We start from the raw sequence: 17,154 nt of genomic DNA on the forward strand, positions 1-17,154 counted from the left end.
ACAGACTAGAAATTCACACTTCTGCCTCTGCTCCCCGCTTCTTAGGGGCAGACATAGGTAAATTCAGCTCAGTCCCTTCTGTAAAACTAGCCAGCTAATCAGGCCCTGGAAATGGAGAGACATAGCCAATGAACCTTCCAATTCCTCCACCTATTGTTCAGAGCAAGAAGTATTGAGCCAATGAGCCCCTGTTTTCCCCATCATGGCTGGAACAGGACAATATGGGGGTAGGGGAAAAGGGAAATTACCCCTGTGCAGCTGAGGAATGACTGTGCCGATCTAGCCCTTCGGATTCTTAAACAACTAGAAAGAAGGAAGCCATTGGGATTTTGCAGGGCCCTGAGCAGCTGTACTTTGAATTGATAATATTCGCTGGCAGCTCCTGGCTGAATGGAACCACAGCTCCTCGTGCATCAGGTCTTTGTGTTGCTGTTTGGCACTTTAATCTTCGGCTTTCCCCTCATCCAGCAGCATCCATGCTGCCAGGGCTTATTAGACGAATGAATATGTCACATTGCCAGGATATGCCAGTCTGCGGATGAACGACAGACACCCGCCGTGATGGCAACAAAAAGTTTTCCTCTACGCTCCCTGAGTAACATGCACACAGAGGTATGGTTGGCCTCTGGAGCAGGTAGGTTAGCTTTGGCCAGTCAAAGGCTAGTTCTAGTGACATCCTCATCTCCTTCTTACAAATGAGGGAACATTCCTAGAAGCCACTGAGCAGACACATCTGGATTTAGTTAACAGTCTGGAAAATGTATATGTGCAGCCTTTTTATTTTTTAAAAAAAAATAGTAATCTGGTTCACCTCAAATGTTCCTTTCTGGTTCTTCTAAAAACATCCTTATATCATCTCAAATGTAGTTGTATCGCTCTGCAGTTACGTTAAACTGTGATGGTCATAATGAGTGCCCCAGATGTCTGGTTTTTATACATCGTCCGTCTTCTTGCCAACATTGTCAGGCTCTCATTGAATATGCCTGGGGAGAGAAAAGGAATCAATTTGTCTTCCCCGCCCCCTTCTAATTTAGAATTCTCCAGCTTCACTGCCTTCCTGTAGAAATGAGTATTTAAATTTTCCTCCTTGAGCAGAACTCTTCAAGAAGAAGAAAAAAGGAACAGTGATGGCATGTCTCTTCAGATATTTGGCCTACAACTGAACTGGTTCAGCAAAATCATAATCATACTCCATCTAGCGTGTCTGTTAGCTTCTGTGCTAGATCAATTGCGGGAACAAAATTGACACCAGCAGTACAGCTAACATATCTGTCAACAAGTGTTATGCTGCTGCAGAGCACCAATCATACACAATGCGAGCTCGTTCCTGCAGAGCTGTTCTTTTAGGATCAGGATATTTGCCAAACTGGACCATTAACTATCAAGTCTTGTATCATGGTTCCAGCAGTGGTCAATTCCTTGGGTTGCAGAGAAAGGCAAATGTCCCACCTCACCCCTTCTCATAATGCACTTGGACAAACCTGGTCCTTGGTACCTGCAGGTTTGCACACTGGATCGGGGTTTATTACCCCATCTGAACAGGTAGAATTGCAAATACTGTTAATGATCATAAAAGCATCCAGCCCTTTTAATTGTCTAATACTGAGCAAGAGAACTGCCTAGGAGTGGCTTACTGTATGCAACAGCAACTGCATTTAGAAACATCCAGCTTTTCTGTCATCAAGTATCCAATGCCAATTTGGAGCAGACCTGAGGCGCACAAGACCACTATCTCCTTCAGTTCATGGGTGTTCTGAAGGTATTGGCAGGTTCTCCCACCCCGTGATCCAAACCAGAACGCTTCCACAGAAATAAAACATAGTTATTTTTAAAAGTCTCCTGCTCGGGCTAGGTTTCAGAGTGGTAGCCGTGTTAGTCTGTATCAGCAAAAACAATGAGGAGGCCTTGTGGCACCTTACAGAAATTGTGTACCAATGTCATTAGAATTGTGTGCCATTTGACTGGAAAACTAAGGACATTTCATGGATTCTGACTGGGAAGAGCCTTGCCTCCTCTACTCCAAGGAAAAGTGTATCTCTGTGTTACTGAGGGAGCTAAGGAGAAAAGATCACTTCAAGAAAAGACAGCTGTTGTTTTTACTTTTACATTTTATTAATCTGCTTGTTTCTTTTCAGAGGACAATTACAGTAACTCCTCACTTAAAGTTGTCCTGGTTAACGTTGTTTCATTGTTACTTTGCTGATCAATTAGGGAACATACTCATTTAAAGTTGAACAATGCTCCCTTCTAATGTCGTTTGGCAGCTGCCTGCTTTGTCCACAGCTTGCAGGAAGAGCAGCCTGTTGCAACTAGCTGGTGGGGGCTTGGAAACAGAGTGGACTGACAGCCCCCCTATCAGCTCCCCACTCCCCTAAGTTCCCTGTGCAGCAGCCGCCCTGCAGGCTAGCAATAGGCAGTTCAGCTGTTCCTCCCCCTACTGCCATGTGCTCCTCCTGCCCTCTGCCTTGGAGTTGCTCCCAGAGACTCCTGCTTGCTGTGCAGGGGGGAAAAAAGGGCACTAATGTCAGTGTGTTCCCCTCCCCCCTGCTCCTGCACCCCACTTATCCCTTCTTCACATAGAGCAGGACGGAGAGAGACAGAGAGAGCTTCGGGCAGCAGTTGCTGTCTCAACTCCTTGGTCAGCTTAAAAAGACAATGCACTTAAGAGTGGGTCAGCTTACTGAAAGGGGCAGTGTGCATCTCTCGCTCTCTCCCACACACAGAGTGTGTGTCAGTCTCTATCTGCTGTGCTGTCTCCCCTCCATTCTGTTCGTGCTGCCTTGTGTGAGAGGCTACATTAACAATAATATGTTAACCCCTGAGGGCTCAGCCGAGTGCTAGTTCATCATTTAGCAGTAAGGCATTCCCTGGGAAATATCCCACTCTCTTCCACCCTCTGACTTCACCACCTCAACCAAGCTTCACAATCATCATAGCTGTGAACTGTATTAAATTGTTTAATACGTATACTGTGTGTATATCTATATAATATATAGTTTTTTGTCTGGTGAAAAAAATTTCCCTGGAACCTAACCCCACCTGTTTACATTAATTCCTATGGAGAAATTGGATTCATTTAACATAGTTTCACTTAAAGTTGCATTTTTCAGGAACATAACTACGATGTTAAGGGAGGAGTTACTGTATCTAAAACCCTATACTAGCTGCCAAATGTATCTATTTTTTCTACCAACTGTGTATGGACTGTTATAAATCACTACACATCTGGTTAACAAACAGGTATATTTACCCACTAACCAATTCATTTACAGGGAGAAGTTGGAATGAAATCACATCCAGATCCCCAGTATTCCCAGGAGAGGGAAAATCTGGGTATGAACCAGTACCATATGAAACATATTGCTATTGTCACATGTGGTCTGTAAGTCTTAAAAGCAGTCTGGAAACACTGAAACTAAAGCAGTTATTTCCAGAATAAAAGTGACTGGTGATTTCAGATGGAAAATGGGGATGGTTCTCTGGAAAATTACTAAGCACCAGATTCTGCCTCCCTTGCTCATGTTGAGTAGTACCTTCCTCCTTGTACTCTGGTTATCTTGAAATTAATGAGCCAAGTTGAGGTGTAAATACTACTCAGCGTGAGTAAGAATAGCAGAATCTGCCCCCGAGGGACCTCTATTTGAGATTGAGAGAACAGTGGCACAAGGATGTTTAACTCGAAATCAATGGCATTGCTATTTAGACCACAGGAGAAGTCCTAACGGCCAGGAGAACAGTTTCCCCAGGTTTAGGTCTTTTTCTTCAAAAGCCTGAGAGAATAAATGCAACAGAGAGGTAAAATGACTCTAAGACAACAGGCTCTTCTTTACATTAGGCTGCCAGTTATCTGAACTGATGATGGGCTTTCAGACCTCTAATTTGAAGAAGGCCTTCGTTTTATTTATAGCAAGGATCTGAGCTCAGCAGCTTTTGACATGCTGGAGAATGGGTGCTCTGAACACCTCCTTCTGCCTCCTTCATTACTGAGCTGGGTTTTGGGGGGAACTGCTGAGCATGCCATGTGGGGAAGAAGAAATGTTACAGATGTGCCTGAGGCTGGACAGAATATAAACCCTTGAAGGCCAAGACAGCTGAAATTTCAAAAGAGCCTGTCAGAGTTCTCTACTATATACTGTGAATTGTATTTAAATCCAAGCCTGCCACTATGCAGTCTGTCTAGCTCCCTGGCCATTAATTGTATCCACTTCCTGTACAGAATACTGCTTGAGTTCATTATTAAGGCAACCTTTGCAATCTGTTTTTGTTTGCCTGTCACAGCATTTATGCAAAAATAAAAATATCAGTAAACAAACAAGAACTGGGGTGCAGTATTATATGGCACTTCCCGAAGAAAAATGGTCAGTGAGACCGGCCTTCAGTGAAATCAGTGAATTTATTTTTTAAAGGCAGATTGATATTTAAATATTTTCTTTTAAAGAAGTAAGAGCTTATAAGTGGCAAGTGAAAGCAGAGAGAAGACCCCATGGGAGCCTATTTAAACTCCCTCAAATCTGTTTCAGGTCTCCTTCTATCAGAACAGAAATGAAAGGCTGGGATTTTCAGAGAGTTGCTTCCCTTAAGCTCCTTTGAAAATCCCAGGTCCTTGGCCCTTATTTAAAGACCTAAAAACACGGTTTGCTACTCATGAAGGCCAAGCGCCTAGCAGTGCTGGTGGGAGTTCAGCCCTTATGAAACTCGGGTTGCTTGTCTGAGTGCCTAAATATTGATGTAGGAGCTTAACTTTGTAGGCACCTGTTTCCTGAAAATCTTGGCCACTGTCTTCATGCCATAATTGACTTTCCATTTAAGTATCCTGCCATCCACATCATAGACTGCCGAGGGGATAGGGAACTCCATAAGGGCTCCAGTCCCACAAGCAGCTCCGTGGAGGCAGATCCCCATGGACTTCAGTGCGGCTCCCTGTGGGCACAGGAGTCTTGCCCATAAGGAGTGGTTTGCAAGTTTGGGACTTAAATCTTCACTCAGCATCTGCTTCGCTCAAGGCTGTTAGATCCTCCAAAACCAGTCGATTGCCCAGGATTCACAGAGGCTCTGGGCCAGTTACTGGTTCCCCAGAGCCCTTGGCAACACAGTTCTGGTAACGCCATGCTACTTAGGGCTCCTTAACTAGTCGCTGCTCTTGGAGCTCACCCTCCCTTCAGGGCTGGGGAAGGAGATGCCACACTGTGGAAAATCATTGCGGATGGAGCCCCCTGCATTTGGTGTGAGATGACACTGCAGAAAGTGGCAAGCTTCTTCTGCCATCGCGACTTGATCCCAGCTAAGGGGCTTCAGGGAAGAAGCCTGGGTGACAAGGACAAGAAGTGCCACTCCCCCTCATGCCCTGCCCACTTCTGCAGATCAGCTGCCATGAGAGGAGGGGATGACAGGGCTCAAAATATTTCTGCCATGACCCTGTCTATGAGTGAGTACCGTATGAACAACAACATTAATTAAGGAAAATAGTTCTCCACCTAACTTCTGTAGCTCTTGAGCCATGCAAATGAGCAGCCTGTGTGCTGTAATCACTGGTTTGATATTTTAAACAACAGCCAGAAAGGCAACTGTACTGTTAGGCCTCCCACGTAAGCAGGTGAAACCTGCCTTAAGCATTGTTCGAGCCGAGATTGGTCCAACCTTATGCTGCTGGTGCTGTTTGTATTGTTCTCTGCTGTCTGTACTTTGTGTCACAAGCTGTAATTTTACGATGCCTTGGGTGTCTTTCAAGAATTATAATTAACAGTTTGGCACATGGTGGGGGGGACTCCTGTTTTTTTCTGTCTGTAAATAACAGATTTTTCTCTCTTTCTCTCCCTGTTTTTCAATTTGGATTTGCTGCAGGTGCATAGGCCCCCGTATTGAGGACTGCATCGGCCTGATGGATAGGTACTTGCTGAGTGCTTGCTCCCACTGTCCCCCTACCATACTCCACGTGTGGGCCAGGGCGCGTGTGTGCATGTCCCTGTGAATGGCGAATGATATTTTCTGTTCTGTAATTGCCTACAGGTGTAGAGGCCCCACTAGTCATGACTGCATTTACTATCCATGGACACGCCAGTCCACCTCACCACAGCATGCTAGGTAACATCCTCATCTTTCCATCTTGTACCTCAGGATCCTTCCCCAGTTACCATAGAAGAGTTGTACTAACCCGTTGGGTTAGAAATAAGAATTAGTGTGCTTAATTTCAAGAGTAGGATATATACAGCTCAGCTTTCAGGTTGCTTTACAGTGTGTAATGTAAAGTTAGCTAGGCCATTAATAGAATTGGTTGAAAAATCCCCAGAGCTATTCTGTATGACGTTTTTTTTCAATTTCAATTTTTTTGTCAACAAAAAATTCACAACTAACCAAAATGAAACATTTCATTTAATTGAGATTTTCATTTAGTTTTGTTTTTGAAAGCCAAAATGAAAAAAAAATTACAATTAAGTGAGTTTTTTTTATTTGTTTCTCAAAATTGATCTAACATCACAACGTAGACAAAACTATTTTTCTACCAAAAAAAAATAATTATCTCAAAAATTGTTGACCAGCATTAGCCACTTAATTGTTAAGTTAGCATTCAAAACTGACACTGGAAGTTGAGAAATTCAGTCTCTCTCCTTGCATCAGGTTTGGTCTAAAATGCATCCATGATGACCAAGCCAAATTTATATAGGAAGAATCTACATATGTTTGAGTTTAAGTTAGGCCTCTATGTTCCCATTTGTTATATTCCATTCATGTCCTCTGATTTTTTTCCCCATTCTATTTATTTTCAATTCAAACTGGTTAGTATAGCCTCCAGACTCTGAGTCTAGAACCTGCCTAGGAATTTTCCCTTTCAACCAACTTCACCTCATAAAGCATTCTAGCTGGTTTTCCTTGGTTTGTCTTGAACATTTCCTTACAATGATACCAGAAGATTAATATGATGAAGCTCAGAGGAGCCGAATGTTTTTTTTTAAACTTGTTTCCATGCCTCCAGGTTACTTATTCAACATGAAACTCCTTATTTTCTAGATGTTGACCGATAGTGTTTATACTCAAGGGAGAGTGGTGTGAAAAAAATACAACTAGATATGCTAGCCAAATCTCCTTCTTAAATGGTCTAGGCAAGATCTGTTAATATTTGTTCCAAAGCCCAATGCAGTTAATGGGAAGAGGTCCAGATTTTCAGGAGTGCCTAGTGATCACGGGTGCCTCAGTTTTTAAAGGCCCAGCTTAAGCCTCTTTGAAAATAAGGGCCTCTTAAAGAATCTCAGACTGTGCACCAAAAACTGAGGTGCCCCAAATCACTGGGCACTTCTGAAAATCTTGACTTCATTGAGTTCACTAAGCTTTGAATCAAGCCCTTTGGCCCCAAATGAGCAAAGCACTTTAGCATATACTTAACTGAAACAGCTTCAACAGAACTACACACATGATTCAAGTTAAGGACATGCTTAAGTGATTTGCATGATTGAGGCCTTAGTCATTTTTTTAATTATTTACAATATTGTATTTTAATATGAGAATGGAATAAACAAAATCTTAAGAATATGTTATATGATTTGTACTGGAAATACTGGGAAGATTATTGGTAAGTAATGACATCACGCCAGTCGTGTACATCAGCTGTGGCCTCCAGTATATATATTTTAAGTAAAGCTGCTTGATATTGTTAGCACAACAGGGAGAGAGCACATCAGATTATTCATTCTTTGATTTAACTAGCAGAATTGTAAGCTTAACTTTGACTTCAGAAGATGGATTTATTGTCTAGATACTTACTTAAATCTCCAAGGGCATGATCCAATGTACATTGAAATCAATGGAAACACTCTCATTAACGTCATTGTCTGTTAGATCGGATCCTAAATTTATGTAGCAAAACGAGTATTGAAATAGGTGAGAGACAAAGTGGATGAGGTAATATCTTTTATTGGCCCAACTTCTGTTGCTGAAAGAGACATACTTTTGAGCTTATACAGAGCTGTTCTTCAAGCTTGAAAGCTTGTCTCTTTCACCAACAGAAGTCCGACCGATAAAAGATATTACCTCATCCACCTAGTCTTGCTAATATCCTGGGACCAACATGGCTACAACAAGGCTGTAAACACTAATGTGGAAATGTGCGGAATTCGGGATGTGGCACAGTGCTACAGATGATATTTGCTAGTGTGCAGTCATTTTTCAAGACCTTAAAACAAACAATGCAGATCCTTTTTATTTTAAGAAGTGTAGATAAGTGAATTCATCTCTCTGAATCTGTGATCTGATGTCAAGTCATTAAAACAGACTGCTGTGTGTGTGGGTGTGGGTGTGAAAATTAAAGTAGATGTTTTCATCCATTCAAATGAGGCACGTCCTGCTCCATTCCATGTGAGTAATGAGTGACCCTCAATTATGGAATCTAGAAAGCCATTTCAAAGAAAGAACATTTCCTTTAAAACTGACAATTTTGCTACATTTATTTTGTGACAATGATTGCCATGTAAATGTGATTAAATTTTAGGATGTGTATGTTTTGTCACTTTCAAACCTATGTAAGAAATTTCAGAGCCAGTTTACAGCTTCCAATCCTACATTTGTTAATTTTTTTAAATGATCCATTTTTAAATGATGCCCTTTAAAAAAAAATGACTAAGTCCCCAATCATGCAAAACTGCACTGGCAAAAATGGTATATTTTCTGCGTAATGAAAGTGGTGAAAACTAAAGTGTGTCTATTTCACTTTAAATGGAACGCTTTACATATTCCTCTAGCTATCTTTTATCCACCATGACCTACTTCAGGTCATTAATGTCTAGTCTGCACCTTCACCATTGCTTCGCATTAACTTGAATCGGTACTGGATTGAGAGGCAGAGTGCTCTGTTGTTCAACCAGACAGCAGAAGATGAGAACAAAGTCTGTAATGTAGACAAATGAAAGATTTCTCACTTCCTTCATCTGCTTCCATTTTCAAATCAATGTTGTTGTTTTTTCCCAGTTTTGCAATTTGCAAATAGTTTTTGCCATGATCCATTGGCCTGAAGGCTTTTGCGAGAGCCTGGTAGGACAGCAGAGGAATTTTTACTGTCATGTTTCAGAAATATGTATCAGATGTGTGCTACACTGCTTGTTTTCCAAAAGACCAGTGGTGACATTTCAAAACATACCTTCTTTCACTTGTGTCTAGAGCCTTTAATGGCTATACATTATAATCCCTTTATTCAGGGAGTTTTACTCCTAACATTTCCTAGCAGAATTCCACATCAGGTGATGTTAGAAATACTTTTATTTTCTCATTTCCATCTGAACGGCACTTACAAGGGAGGAACATTTTACCCCTTTCCTCTAGACCAGTTGATTGATATCCAAACAGCTGTTAGACTGCTTGTTAGATCTATAAATACACTGATCCTTTGTTCCACAGCCACCCAAATGTGTTTTCAATAAAATTAAAAGCGTCAAAGAGTCCTGTGGCACCTTATAGACTGACAGACTTTTTGGAGCATGAGCTTTCGTGGGTGAATACCCACTTCGTCACATGCAACGAAAGTGGGTTTTCACCCCACGAAAGCTCATGCTCCAAAACGTCTGTTAGTCTATAAGGTGCCACAGGACTCTTTGCTGCTTTTACAGATCCAAACTAACACGGCTACCCCTCTGAGACTCAATAAATTAAGTTTATCTTTACAAAGGGTTTCACCACATTGTTAATTACCAGAAAAAATTCAAACCATAAAGAGAATAAATGTCTCCTTGAACTAACCTGTAAAAGCTTTCAGAGCTCATGGGAGAAATGAGCATCTCTTATTTGTGGCTAGTTGCCAATTTCCAGCTCTTGTAACCATCGGAGGTACTGCACTGTAGTTCTAGTAATACTATGGAAAGCCATAGCTCTCCACATTTCTGACATATTCTCTTGTATTTATGTAATGTCAAGCATAGTGGAATCTGATTGTAATTTATGTGTTATACTGACTTGAGGAGCAGATTCTCTCACTGGCTTCTGCCTCTTTGAGCTGCTCCAGTGACACTAAGGAACCAGAAATGGGATAGACCTTGCCAGCTGAGAATTCCTAAAGCAAGGGAGAATCCTTAGCTGGCACAGAGATGGCATAGTTTATTCCTGTATCACCCCTTGCTCTCCAGAAACTCAGCATAGGGTACATACCAGGCCCGGGGCCGGGGAGGTGGTGGGGAGGAGGGAAATGAGGGGCCACGATCAGAGTGCTATTGAACTCTGGTATTCTCAGCTAATTGAATTGGGACATGTTTGCACACCAGTTCTTTCATGAAAACCAAGAGGAAAAGAGAGGTAAATTGTGTATACCATGCAGAGATTTTCCAGGGAGCCTAAAGGAGCTTAATGCCTAGCTCCAATTGAATTTCAGCAGGAGCTGAGGCCTATTCCCTCAGATGCCTTTGAAAATTCCAGCTGTAATGATTATGAGGAGACTAGGAGTAATTGAAATGGGGGTAGAGAGAGGGAGTGTGAAGAGAGAAACTTCACCTTCTTATTAAAAAACAAAACAATGCCCAGCAATACAGGTGTGGTCTTTTCCCACAGAATTTAACTGCCAATTCAGTTATCCAAGCCAGGCCCAGGATAAAGTTTAGTAGTGTTAATGTGTATCTAGGTTTCACTAAGTTGCTGGTATTTAAACTTTCAGATGAAGCATTCAAGCTATAATTCAAAGGAAAATAATTCCTTAAGGAAAGGGTGAAGCTGCCATTTTTCTGGTATGAGATCTATCATAAAACTGAAGATGTAATCAGGGGAGGGACCATCAAGGAAATAGCACCTTAATAGTTCCCTGAATAAACCTGTACTGATTTACACCCTAACTAAATGGGCTTCACATTTTCTTTTAACTAACAGAAGCTAATTAGCCTGGTCCCCCATTGTGAAGTGGTAACATTAAACGATGTGTAGATATTAACTCAAATTACAATATCCTCATACTTTCTTCCTATTAACAAAGCACACTCACCCCACTAATTATCCCTTCACAAACAAAAGATTGTTTTTTATATACAGTGTATGTATACAAGAGCTAATTAACAGTAAACCCTTTGTAATGCAGGCAAATCCTTTCATAGCTGTTTCAGAACCCCCTGCACAGTGTGATTTCATTAGAATTTTACAGTAACTCTGCAGTACAGAATACCTGAGAGGGGGAAGGAAACCCACCTCTAATAAACTCTGAGTGCTCATCATTTTTATAGCACTCTGTTCCAGTGCTTGGACTAAAGCATTCCATATCTTCCAGTTATTTATAGAATAATTGCAGCCATTCCTGAAAGAGTGTAAAAAAAAAAAAACAGCCAAAAAAGCCCCACAAAAAACTCTCCCCTTAAAAGTTTACTCCAAGGGGGGGAAATAAGATTTATTTGTGAGTATAAAACTATAAACCTACCTCTTGATTGGTAAAATATACTATTCCAGAGAGACTTTCTAAGATAGTCGCAGAACAGATCAATTCAGGGAACGGATTGTATTTTTAAATATTGAAAAAGAATAGAAAAGCAAACTGTTTTTGGTCCTGAAGTCTATGGATTCGACGGTTGAGGTCACACCTTTATCCCTCTAGAATAAAGCAGAGTGACAGATAAAGTTGTGTTTATCATGAAAGGCAGTTTGATCTAGTGGATAGAGCACTGGTTTGGGACTCAAGAGACCTGGTTCTATTCCTTGCTCTGCAACTGGAACGCTAGGTGACCTTGGCCAGGTCACTTCCCTCCCAGTACTGCTTTCCTCTCCCACGCTTTATCTGTCTTGCATATTTATACTGCAATCTCTTTAGGGCAGAGACAGTCTCCAGCTATGTAGGATGACCAGACAGCAAGTGTGAAAAATCAGGACAGGAGGTGGGAGGTTATAGGAGCCTATATAAGAAAAAGACCCGAAAATCAGGACTGTCCCTATAAAATCAGGACATCTGGTCATCCTACAGCTATGTGGGTGCATGATGCCTACCACAATGGGGTTTTGATCTTGGGTTTAGACTCTAGGTGCTAGTGTAATGTAATTAACTTATGGTAGCGAGTTTAGAGGGAATTGTATATACATACACTGGAACCCACTGTGTGCTATGAATTCTATCCCCATGGACGCTCTGTATGAGCCACTGCTTATGGGGGGCTTGAAGCCGATCAGAGGAAGCGTAGAAACAAAGCAGAGAGGATTGCTCCTCAGAGGAGCTACCAACAGCAACAGCCTAATATGAAGGGAGAGAGGAGGGGCTACAGATGCAGCAGTAGCTGCTTGCAGGAGGAAGAATTACATTCCCACTCCCCACTGCCTTGAGACCCCTGTAAAAAGGCCATACACTCAACGTTAGAATAAGGCAGTAGATTTGGCACTATAGTGAGTAAAGTATAGTGAACAGAGGCAATTTGGGACTTTTGCTACTCTTCGTGATAGGCAGAGTCCCTCTGGGGTAGATGATCGTGATCAGTGTATGCAAAACCTAATGGTGTGGCTAAGCACTCAAAAATAAGCAATGCCAAAGATAAGGTTGCACGTGCAACCTTAATACAGCCCCCCACCCCTGTGTGAATTCATTGTTACAGTGCTTTTTAATGACATAATCACATAGTGTCTATCAAATATGATCTTACATGGTGTATGCTACACCTTGCTACCTTCCCTAGCTACAGCTCTCCTCAGGAGCATTAGAGCAGCGCTCCCTGCTGCCCAACCTTACCAAATATGCAAGCAGGCCACTGCAATCCTTTTGCACCTACTAACATTCACAGTGATTCCTTTGTGGCCCACCAGCCCGCCTAAAGTGTGCTGCAACACAATACCCTTTGCAAATTACAGGGGCCACAGAATTCCCTTGGCTTCGCCTCAGAACATCTTGGTAAGTATTGCAATAACCTCCCTAATCATAACTTCAGTACACTACATAACTAGGTTACCTATTCATGCACGTTCACCGCAGCCTTTCGGGAGTGCGTGCTTTTCAGATTTGCAAGCAGCGCAATGAAAAATATACTGGGCATGCTTAATGTACAGTTCTCTGTCAAATCCCAACCAAGTTACATCAGCACGCTCACAGGCATTTCTCCTCAGTGAAGGCTATTTCCATACCCAAATTTCATCGCTCTACCACAAACCATTTCAGCCGCAGAGCTGTTCTGATAAAGGAGGTTGCAAAAATTGTTTCAGGAGAGGAAAATTGTGTTTGTTTTAAAACTCTCCAAGTGCTTGAAAATGGTTGAACTATTTTTGCTCAAAGGTTTAACAGAAAAGAAGACAACGACAAGCAGAGAGCAAACCTGGTAAATGTTAGCTGAAGAAGCGCGTTCCAGAAAGTTCTGAGCAACTGAAAACTGATAAGCAACATGCAACCTTATCTTTGGCATTTCTTACTCTTATTTCTATATTTTATCTCAGTTACTGTTTTCGTCATAATAGTGTGTGTGCACACATCCAGTGAGACATGCTTCTGATGATCTCAGATATAGGTAAACTCCAATAAGAGTGAGGTTGATTAGAAACCTGAAATTCTTCCAATAAATTGCACTGTATGCATTACAATCCTGGTAATGGTGAACTTCCATGTATAGTGACACTGTGCAGTAAAAAAAAAAGTGACTTTGTCGCAGCATGGCTGCACTGTTCGTCTCTCCACAGTATCTTCTTAATTCAGTTGCCTCAAATGAGGATTTAATATAGATCTAATAAATTATTATAAATTAATTATCTATTTATTATTAAAAACACATTAATTGAGCTTTAAAAGTATGTAAGATGCAGTGTCTAAGACTCAGTGAATAATTTCTTAATAATTCATTAATATTTAACATACAATAAGTGTGGACTAAAGCCTGCAGACTTTCTTCCATTTTGCCTTAATAAAGTTGCAGGATTTGCCCCTCTTATTAAATTTAGACAATATACATGACAAAGCGTATTTAATTTTAAAGTCTCAACATCACAATATTCTCTGTGGCCCCAGCCTTCACTTTTTGATTTGTGGAAAGATGAAGAAGCTACTGTTGTTGCATAAAATGGAAAATGTATTGGTAGTGTAGTTGTGTTGTGGGCATTCATGGGGTGAAATCTGTTTGATTAGATTTCTTCAAGTCAATTTCTAATGTAAAACCACATCTATTATAGAAGAGAGATTGCCTTTGGCCAGAGGTAGAACCATTCTTTAATATGTGTGTGTGTGTGTGTTTAAATGGCTTTGAAAGCATTTCCTACTGTTTTACAGTACTTGATTTATTTACAAGTCATAATTTATTTAGATCTGCCCACCAAGATGTGACTATATAATACAAATTAGATTGAATTAATGTACAATCCACAAAGTACACTACCTTGCTAATTATTCACTCACTCACTAATTCTTCACTTTCTCTGCAGTTGTTTTCCAAAAACTTTTTCAATATTAGGTTAGAAATAGCAAATAACTTGACCTAACCTTACGTCAGACTTGAATTCTTCAGTTTGTTTTATGTGAGTGAAAATACGAGATTTTGATTTGTTAAAAGGGATTCTAGTCACAAAGGCATGAGACCTGCAAATACATAATCATACCAAAAAATTTTTTTTACAAATTCTAAGAAATTAACAAGTTTCAATGGTGCTAATTGCAAAATACTGAACTACAATAATTACCAAAAGTTGAAGGATTACCACAAACATCAGCAATTGTGCAGGTTCAGAGCATTAGCAAATCATGCCATCATGCTGAATTATTTTCTCTTATTGTGTATATACATTTTTTCATACAATGAAGTGAAGTAACATGCTCGAAAAATGCCATGTAAATTATTGGTGCTTTTGAGCGAAGACTTACCAATAATTAAATTTGTATGTGAACTGGAAGGGTGTTCTAAACCATTCATTTCACATGCAACATCCTGCCCGTGTGAAACCAATTCAACCATGTTGCAGAGACATTTTGCCCTTTGTCTCTTTTATTATGATTAGAGTGGAAAAAATCTACTGAGATGGTAGATGGAACTGTACAGTCATCTGTATCAGTGGTTCTCAAACTAGGGCTGCTGCTTGTGTAGGGAAAGTCCCTGGCGGGCCGGGCCAGGCCAATTTGTTTACCTGCCTCGTCCACAGGTCTGGCTGATCATGGCTCCTACTGGCTGTGGTTCGCTGCTCCAGGCCAATGAGGGGAAGCCACGCGGGCCGAGGGACAAACAAACCGGCCCGGCCCACCAAGGGCTTTCCGTATACAAGTGACGGAATAAGTTTGAGAACCACTGAGTTAGACCAATGCTCAGTACTTTTGAAAAATCCAATCCATACTCTTCCACTGACTGTTACTGTTTTCTTAAGGTAAGTTTGAACCCTGATGAGTTGTGATGATGATTATATGCTTCTCTATGCTGTGCCCGGCAACCTAATGTTGCCAAAGCCACTTAGACAAGAGTTTGTCCAGGAAACTGATCTGTATCGTCATTCTGACAGGCGTGGGGAAATGAAGGAGAAAAATGAAGACTAGCAATGGTTGAATCTCAGGATATTTGGAAATTCTTGTAGATAAAAATTTGGTTACTTAACAGAACTGTCTAGACACTGTGAGTCTACAAAACTAGACTGGATATCTCAAAATTGGAGGTGTTTTCTACTATAGTTGGGGTAGAAATAGGATGCAGAGAGATGTGCTTCCAGTATGAGCCAGAACAAGGACATCCAGAAGTCTACAAAACTAAAAAAAATACAGTACTTCCCCAAAATCCTTTTGCATGTCAGAAGATTCAGTTTAGGTTCTTTTCAAGTTTTAGGAGAAAGTGGAAGTCACTTTTCATTTAACTTGAACTGATTTGCCCATTCTTAGAGAGGGCTTCAGCTGTTCAGTACATGTGTCCTTGATTTAGATTGCTGCTATTATGATTTGTCTTGAAGAAGCGCCCGTCTGTCAGAAAGCAGGGTCTGCAGCAGAGCCAGTCTCCAGGCAATCTAACGAGTGCAGCTGGCCTGTAATCGGCTGCCCCATTGGCTATGCCACCTGTTTGGTTGGAAGAGTCAGCAGACTCGGCTCTTAAGCCCAGCAGCAGCTGCTCAAAGCATTCTTCATGGCTGCAGTAGCTCCTGCGCCTGCTTGTTCCCAGTCCTGCTGCTGCTGGTTTGTTTCCAGCCCTGCTTCAGCCTTGCTCCTTCTTTGGACTCAGCCGTGCCCTGCCTTGTTTCACTCCAGGTGACCTGGTTCTAATCCTCAGCTCCAGTTCCTGATCTCTTACTTCAGCTCTGACCCTTGGCTCTGGCGCCTAACTCCAGCTCTGACCCTGGGCTCCAGTTCCTGGCTGCTAGCTCTCGTTCTAACCAACAGGCCTGACTCCTGCTCTGTCCCTATCATGTGGCGCTGTCTCTATTTCCTTTATGCACCCCATAGTTGAAACACAGTCTTTTTGTTTCTCTCATTACTCAGTGAGAAACTCATGTTCATGTTGCATCTAAAGTTAAAGGAGAGGAGTTCATTAGGTGACTCTCCATTCGCTGGTGGTCTCTAGCCCCATTTCTTCTAGCTGCCTATTCTAACACGCTGTCTGTAAAGGATGTAAACATCGTCTTCCAAATTAGGTCTTCTTTAGGCTCGTTTGCTAACGATAGGACCACAGGGCTTCTTGTTTGAAGCTCAGCTGTGGTATTGTGTAGAAATGCATTCAGCAAATCTCACCACTGGATAGCAGCTTCCAGTTCCCGCTGGCTTCAGTGGGAGTTGGCTCAGGTCCTTGGTCTGCCCTAGTGCCTGGCCAGAAGTGAACGTACACCCACCATTGCAGTGAAATACATATTTCATTGTTAGGAGTTAGGTGATCATGTTACTTCTGAGTTTTCAAGGTGAGCCCCACTGAGGTAACCAAGAGCTGAATTGAATCCCATGCATTCAATGGGGTTGGGCTCAGGCCCCCTGTCACCTGAGAGAGTCATGTATTTTATCTGAATAAATAATTTCCTTATTTTTAAGAGTTATTTCTGAATTTATATTTAGTATGGTGCATTTGGGGACAAGTGGTCTTCCCTCTGTATGAATTTACATTAATAGTAGAAATTTGAAGATCTATATTTATCTAGGGTGTTATGCCCTGCTCATTAGCAAGGTATTTGAGCACCTTACATTGTCCCTTAATGCAGATGGTTGGTTGTTTTCTTCCTCTTCTTAAAGATGCATTGCTTTGAGGTACTGTTTGGAGTTACAGATGTATATTCAGTATTACGGAGTTATTT

The 17,154-nt window shown here is 41.4% G+C and overlaps 1 protein-coding gene across 6 annotated transcripts in view; it reads left to right on the top strand.

Annotated features, from left to right (window-relative positions):
* ERBB4 (erb-b2 receptor tyrosine kinase 4) overlaps window positions 1-17,154 on the top strand; it is a 1,018,488-nt gene that overhangs the window by 785,534 nt on the left and 215,800 nt on the right. For 2 of the 6 annotated variants that reach the window (XM_050916103.1, XM_050916105.1), the window contains exons 16-17: window positions 5,842-5,886; window positions 6,007-6,081. In XM_050916103.1, coding sequence (XP_050772060.1) covers window positions 5,842-5,886; window positions 6,007-6,081 — 120 coding nt within the window. The remainder of the gene's footprint in view (window positions 1-5,841; window positions 5,887-6,006; window positions 6,082-17,154) is intronic. The other 4 variants (XM_050916107.1, XM_050916109.1, XM_050916104.1 and 1 more) reach the window with 2 other exon arrangements.

Source organism: Gopherus flavomarginatus, chromosome 10 (genome assembly GCF_025201925.1).
Source record: "Gopherus flavomarginatus isolate rGopFla2 chromosome 10, rGopFla2.mat.asm, whole genome shotgun sequence".
Classification (NCBI taxonomy): domain Eukaryota; kingdom Metazoa; phylum Chordata; order Testudines; family Testudinidae; genus Gopherus; species Gopherus flavomarginatus.